The sequence below is a fragment of the Pteropus medius genome, unplaced genomic scaffold (assembly GCF_902729225.1).
Source record: "Pteropus medius unplaced genomic scaffold, Ma_sr-lr_union100, whole genome shotgun sequence".
NCBI classification, from domain to species: domain Eukaryota; kingdom Metazoa; phylum Chordata; class Mammalia; order Chiroptera; family Pteropodidae; genus Pteropus; species Pteropus medius.
This window is the reverse complement of record NW_024344253.1, coordinates 5589156-5596793: the sequence shown is the minus strand read 5'-3', so window position 1 is coordinate 5596793 and position 7638 is coordinate 5589156. Positions and strand designations below refer to the sequence as shown.

Here is a 7638-nt window from a genome sequence, read left to right as displayed (position 1 = left end):
AGAGAGAGAGAGAGAGAGAGAGAGGAAGGGAGGAAGAGAGAGAAAGGGAGGCAGGGAGGGAAAGGGACGGGAGTGAGTATTAGGTGGTGTAAGTATGTAACGGGGAAATCACAACCATAATTTAGATGTACACCGTGCCTGAGAACATACAGCCTATTGTGAAAATGAGATAACTAAGCGTGCAAACAAAATAGAATGCGGCATTATCCACAGGGAATATAGGGGCACTTGGGATCATTTGAGAGGGTCACATAACTCAGCCTAGGAGGGATAAGCAATAATTTCCTGAAGGAAGTCAAGCTTAGGTTGAGATCAGAAGGTTAATTAAGTCAAGTCCAACAGGTTTCAACCTTGGCTATCCATTAGACTCATCTGGGAAACTTTAAAAAACGTATGATGAATGCCTGGGCCTCACTCTAATCGTTCTAGTTATTAGTTTTGGAGTAGGACCCAGGCATCCATGTGTTTTAAAAGTTCTCCAGGAGATTCTAATGACAGAGTTGAAAACTCAGTCAATTGTCTTTAGCCAGTTGTGGAAGGATTGAAAAAAAACCCTCCCCAATAAGGGGAATACAGCACATTTTTACAAAGTGAAAGAAATTTATTTCAGCTAGAGCATAAAATTTGGGGTTGGGGAAATGAATAGGAGTTAGGTAGACATCTCGTTTGGAGTTTATGGCTATGAATATTTATAGAGGTGATGTGATTATTCTCAAGAGTACGCCCATGGAGAATTTATAGACATCTCAAATATATTTAATGTTGATATCTTGTCAGGCAACCATGACTACTTTTATTTCCTTGAACTCTGTGCTGTCTTATACCTATCTGCGCTACCATATTTCTATTGCCTTCCTCTTCGTTGATGAACTTCTAGCTATCTTTCAGGACTCAGCTTAAAAAGACCACATAGTAGATATTTCAACTTTTGTGGATCATATGGTCTCTGTCACAGCTACAGAACTGTGTCGTAGTGTGAAAGCAGCTATGGACAATATATAAGTAATTGGGTGTAGCTATATTCCAATAAAAACCTTATTCTTGCTTAGTGACATTTAAATTTCATATAATTTTCATGTGTCACAAAATATTATGCTCCTTTTAATTTTTTCAACCATATAAAAATGTAAAACCATTCTTATCTCATGTACTATTAAAAAATAGGCAGGAAGGAGATCTTAGCCCATAGGTGTAGTTTTCCCAGCCACTGTTCTAAGGCATTTCTACAAATACCAACTCAGTTCTCACAAAAATTCTTTTAGGTAAATAATTTTATTATTTTCATTTTATAGATGTGGAAACTGAGGCACAAAGCAGTTGAGTAATGTGTTCAAATCACCCAAATACTAAGTCCTAGAGGTGGGACTCAGAAACACTGTGGCTCTTCAGTACTCTGTATTGCCCCCTTTACTACTTACTGGCCCTGGGACTGTGTGTGAAGAAGTTGAGAAGAGGAATTAATTAGAGATTAAACAGTCAAAGCATTGCGAGACATTAGATCAGTAATCCATGTAGACACTGGAGGCAACAAGGGAGAAAGGATTAAAGACCTAGGACAGACTAATGAATGAATGAGTGGAGGTGTTCAAGAGATCAACAGAAGACAATAGGAAAGCCATTTTAGGACCTCAGATATTTTTGTTTCAAGACAAGAGAGCCTTATGGACTTCGAGGAAGTTCCTTCTATATATTTTCACATTATTGTGTTTTGCATTCAGTCAATATTTTATATAGTCCATGTGTGTGTGGTGGGGTATGTGTGTATGTGTAAATACCTGATCTCTTCTAGTTTGGGGAAAAAAAGCCAAGTACAGACAAGTAATTAAAACCAAGGGTTAAAAGTGCTACGACGGAAGTGAGCATATGTAACCAACAGTGGGAGATAAGTAATGCTTTCTGGAGGCGATTACACATCAGTTGTCTCCTGCTTATCCTCATGTGAGGTGGAGAGCTGAGTGTTCCAGACAGGAAGAATAGGATGTATAATGGCCCAGAGGCAGGAGAAAGAACATGGTGGGTTCTAGGAAGTCTGAGTCCAGAATGGCTAGAGCACCGAGTGCGGAAGGAGTTGGGGGTAAGGAGATAAAAGGATGGAGATACAGTAGGGTGAAATTGGAGTAAGTGGGTAAGTCCAGATCATCAAGAAATTGTATGCAAGTTACGTGCATACCATCGGGAAGATTGTGGGCTTCCCTGAAGGAATTTAAGTAGCAAGTTAACATGAATCCTGGAGTTTTGGAAGCTCACTCATCTGTGGTATGCAGATTAACAAGAACAGTCATGGAAAACAGTTAAATGGCTATCATAGTAATGCACCGAGCTCTGATATTTTAGCATTCCATTAAATAAATGATGAAAGCCAGGAAAAAGATTGTTCAACAAAATATTGTGCTGGTTGTATACATCTGAAATGCCAGTCATGATCTGAACCATTAATATTGGCTTATTTGAAATGAAAAACTTTAAGACTTGGTTAACCTAGTTTTACATTTTTTATAACTTGATATGCCTTTTTAGAAAAAAAGCTAGTTGAAATCTTTATTAGATGTTCCTATTTTTAATTGTTTTTTGAAGAGTGAATCATTATTCCATATCCTGTATCTGCAAAGAACTTTATGAGGCTTTAAAAATAGAGCCGTATTTTGAATTCTATAGAAGGAGTGTGTTTTCATCACATTACTTTCAAAGTAGAAAGAAACAAATACAACAAAACCTGTGCTCTTGGAAAAGGTCATCCTGTTAAAAGATAGTTTGGAGAGAAGAAGAGTTGTGGTCCATTTTATGTAGTACATTTACCTGTGCAGTTGAGACCATGACCTGGGGGCTGCGTCCTTTTCTTCTCAGAATAAGTACAGCCTTTGTAGCTGTGTTCATGTCTATCTTGGAGTCTTTACTCTATTCAGATGTTCTTATCCTCATGGCTTCAAAGGAAGAAGATAAGATAAAATAAACAGATAAGATGCTATGGCTGTTAGAAATAGTCTCCTTCAGGACTGAGTTTAATTTAAAGCAAATGTAAATGTTTGGAATCAATTAACTGGCTCAAGATAATTTTAGTATATTATATTTATGTTTTAAGTTATTTTTGCCGGGGATATTTCTGGGATTTGGCAATGAGTGTGGTAGCGTGGAAAGAGTATCCTTAGTTGGCTTTCTGGTTCTCTATTCCTTCATCGGCACAGTGGAGATAAGAACATAGGCTTTGCAGGGTTTGTGAGAGTTAAAGCCTGTGAAGGACTTAGCCCTGTGCCTGGAACCCACTAGACTTTCTGGACATGGCAGATATTATAGTTATTATTGTCTTAGTTTTATGATAAGAGAAAAGAAAGTTAGAATGGTCAAGTGTCCTATTAGCTTAAAAAAAAATTGGCGATTACAAGCAGGACTACTGTTAAAAATATTCTTGAGTGTTATTATTCTCTTAAATGTTCTAAAGCTGTGCTAAAAAGTATCATATTTGAGAGTTAATGATCACTTTGAAATGTCTGATTTCCAAAAAGAAAAGTTTATTTTTCTTTTTAATAATTTGGAACTATGTGTATTCTACTAGATGGTATGTTAATTTTCATTTAGAAGCTTGAAGAAATAAGTGGACAAAATCTTTGTTATTAAAAGAAAGTACATTCGTTATGTTGTAAAAGGCAAATTACATAAAGCTTCATTTACGTATTTTTGTATATGCTAAAGTCAGTACCCTTAAAATTTAATTAACTAAGAAAATGGCCACATGTATATTGCTCACTAGCACTCATTCAATCATTCATTTATATCTTTAAAATATACGAACTGATAGTTATTGTAAAAAATATTAGTTGAAATTGTAATTTTCAAAGAACAGCACGTGCATGTCTCTCTACTGTGTGGAGTGTGATAAGTTGCGGTGATGGTATTTCCTGAATCTAAAATTAGTCTAATTTTCGTTCTCATTAGCTCCTCCCAGAAACAGTATATTTATAAAACCCAACATATTTTGAAATTTGATGGCAATTTTATTTTTTTAACTAAAAACTGAAACTTTTCAAATCAATGATATCCATTTTCACTTTCAGCCAGAAGTGATCTCTTTTTCTCTGAAAAAAACAGAATTGTATGCATCTATATAAATACAGATACTGCCTCCTACATACTTATTGGGGTATAACTAGTGACTTTTTAATTAGAATCTAAATCCTTGAGGTAGGGACTATGTCTCAGAATTGCTTGGTGATGCATTGGCCAACACATGGCCTACTCTGAATATTTTTATTTTTGAATAAAGAAAGCAAGCCAATAGAATGAATGCAAGTATGTTGAGTAGTGTGGATACTAAACTCTGCTTTCGTAACAATGTTTACAAGTCGTGATTCACCTTTTGACTTACTTAGTGAATTAAATAGAAATTTAACTGTGGACCAGGGAATTTGAGGGGCTAAAAAAATTATTTGTCCTTTTATGTCTGGTTTATTTCATGTAATGTCATGTTTTGAAAATTCATTGATAACATATCAGAACTTCATTCCTTTTTAAGGCTGAATCATATTCCATTGTATGTATGTACTGCATTCTGTTCGTGTATTGATAGAAACTTTGTTTCCACCTTTTAGCTATTGTAAATAATGTTGCAATAAACATTGGCATATAGGTATCTGTTTAAGTCCCTGCTTTCAATTCTTTCGGGTATATACCTAGGAGTGGAATTGCTTAATCATTTGGTACTTCCATGTTTAGTGCTTTGAGAAATATTGTATGACTTCACTTATAAAAACAATTCTAGACTAGGCAAGTTCATCAAGACAGAAAGTAGCGTATTGGTTGCCAGGGCCTGGGCAGAGTTGAGAAATGGGGAATTATTGCACAATGGATACAGAGTTTCTGTTTGGGGTGAAGAGAAAGTTTTGGAACTAGGTGGTGGTGATGGTCGCACAACACTGTGAATATAATTGAGCTACTGAGTTGTACACTTTAAAATGGTTAAAAGGGCAAATTTTATGATGTATATATTTTACCACAATTAAAAAAATGTAGTATAATATACCAAAACCAATGACTTGTACCTTTTCAATGGGTGAATTGCATGGTATGTGAATTATATTCCAATAAAGCTGTTTAAAACATAAAAAGATTACACTTACAAAAGGGAAGTCTAAGGTTCCAAACGTGTTTTATATCGACCACTTCATGGTTACAGCAGGTAGCTAGAATGGATTGGGTTTGGGAAATGTGTGCTTCGGCCAACAAACAGTCCTGTGTTAGACACCCTAAGTCTACATAGAAGTCGGGGGAAGGACATAATTACTCATTTCTAAGGAATTTCAGTCTAAATCATGAAGCATGAAGCAATGTCTATCAAATTGCTCTGGCAAATTTAAAGAGTAAAAATTTTTAAAGTTATACATAGATACGTACCTGCATTCACACATACACAGATACACACACATTCACACACCAATATACTTATGTATACTAAGATAGGAAATAACTAAGATAGGAAAGCACTCGAAACAAAAGCATTGCATTTTGTTATCTATTCTTTTTAACACTTTTAAACTTCTTTTGTGCATACAATATATTTTAGTAACTGCACATTTCAATATTTATGTATAACATTCATTGAGCTTGAATCTTCAAAATCACCTTTGTTTAGGTTACAAATAGTTGAATAGTAAATAGAAATTAATGGAATATGTACAGATGCTGGTTTTCATTTTGATTCCAAATAATGCCATTACTTAGGATGATTAAAGATTTTATAAATTGGAATTGAGATACATCAGAAAGTTTACAAATTCATATACAGGTTACATTAATTTCTAAATTTATACACACCATAGTCATACACACATATGTAGAAGCAAATCTGTTTTGCTTTTCTACAACATGATTCCTGACTGGGAAATTTTGTATTTGAGAAAGTTATGGTTTATATTTTACCTGCTGTCCCACTCATCAGACCCCACTCAAGTGTTAGGGGAGCATGGCAAGTAATAAATAGATTTGAGAAGTAGAACAACAAACCATTTTCTCTGTTAAACATACTTATTTTTATGTTAGATTATTTATTCAATTGTTTTTCTTATTTTTAACTTATTTTTCAGCTGCTCCAGTTGATGTTCTAAAAGCTCTAGATTTTCACAATTCTCCAGAGGGAATATCAAAAACAACAGGCTTTTGCACAAACAGAAAGAATTCAAAAGGTTCAGATACTGCTTACAGAGTTTCAAAGCAAGCACAACTCAGTGCCCCAACAAAACAGCTATTTTCAGGTATGTTCACTTTATTACTATGATTGCTATTATTTTGTTAATCATTACTATTTCTTTTTATCATGCTACATAATGCACAATTATCAGGGATAATATCATTTTTTTATATATCAGAAAACAAATAGATTGTGGTCACCAAGGTAATTTAATGAAAATAGCTGATGACTTAATAATTGCCAATTTTAATTCAACACAATCATAGAAGATATGAAAACAAAAAATAATAATTAATTATTTTGTTTCAAGATGACAAAACTTGAAGACAACATTATGTGTAACTCATTTTTGCATGTAGTCATGTTGCATTTATTCATTGGGGAGAATGTGACAACTTCACCCTAATGACTACCCAGGTAGATTTAATGGACACGTGGATTTGGACATATTTAATGAATGTCCTTCTAAAATTAACATAAGTTTCTGTTGAAAGAAATATTTCTTCAGTAGATTTTATAAAACATTATTCTGTATTAATTTGAATCTTGTTCATATCTCAAAAATAATAAAAGTTAGTCACAAATCACTGTTATTGGGAGATCCGGGACTAGAGATTTTGTCAACCTATACCTGGAAAGTTTACACAATAGTATTGAAAAAAAATACTTGGTGAATATTTTCTACCTTTCCGTGTAGTACTCATTGACATCATAACAGTAGTTATCTAGAAATCATGATAATATAGGAGAAGAGAGTTGAGCAGTAAAATTAAAGTTTCTGAACACCAATTTTCTAAGCAGTTAACTTGTTACAAGTACTTGTCTACTATTGGATACATGTCAATTATTTTTCCTTTTAACTTTACTAAATTGAGAATCTTCATCCTTATTTAACAAGTGGAAACTGAGTTTCACTGAGGCTCTCTGACTTGTCCAAATTACGTGGGGTCATTATTAAATCCAGGTCTTGTCTGTTGCCAAAGCCAATATTGCATATATTATCAGGTGTGTTCCTTTCTGGTCCTTTGGGACCTTCTCAGAACCAATTTATCATTTAAATTCCTCATATCATCCTCTGTTGTCTCCCCTCGAAGGAAACTGAGTTCTCTATTTTCACAGAAAACTGTTCTCTAACAATAGGATAATTATAAATCAAGGGACTGAAAATTACAAAACAAGATAGTATTTTTGAAAACACATTTACTTTGATAAATTATTGATTCTTCCAAAATAGTTCCCACATTGTAATAATTTGTAGTGGACAAAAGTAATAAACTGCAAATATAAAAATGTCAACGCACAATTTTTCTGACTTCGAAAATAAAAAATTAAAGTAGTTATTAAATCCATAAAATATTTTAGAAATCAAATTTAAAAGTTTTAAGTAGTAAAAATTAAGTTGTTGTTCTATTTATCTGCACTCTAATGCAAAAATAAGAAAGGACTGAATTTTCAAGAGA

The 7638-nt window shown here is 33.8% G+C and overlaps 1 protein-coding gene across 1 annotated transcript in view; it reads left to right on the top strand.

Annotated features, from left to right (window-relative positions):
- The window catches only part of COL11A1 (collagen type XI alpha 1 chain), a 169884-nt gene that overhangs the window by 13356 nt on the left and 148890 nt on the right, over positions 1–7638 (top strand). The window contains exon 2 of the mRNA XM_039869598.1: positions 6075–6242. Within this exon, the coding sequence (XP_039725532.1) occupies positions 6075–6242 (168 nt within the window). The remainder of the gene's footprint in view (positions 1–6074; positions 6243–7638) is intronic.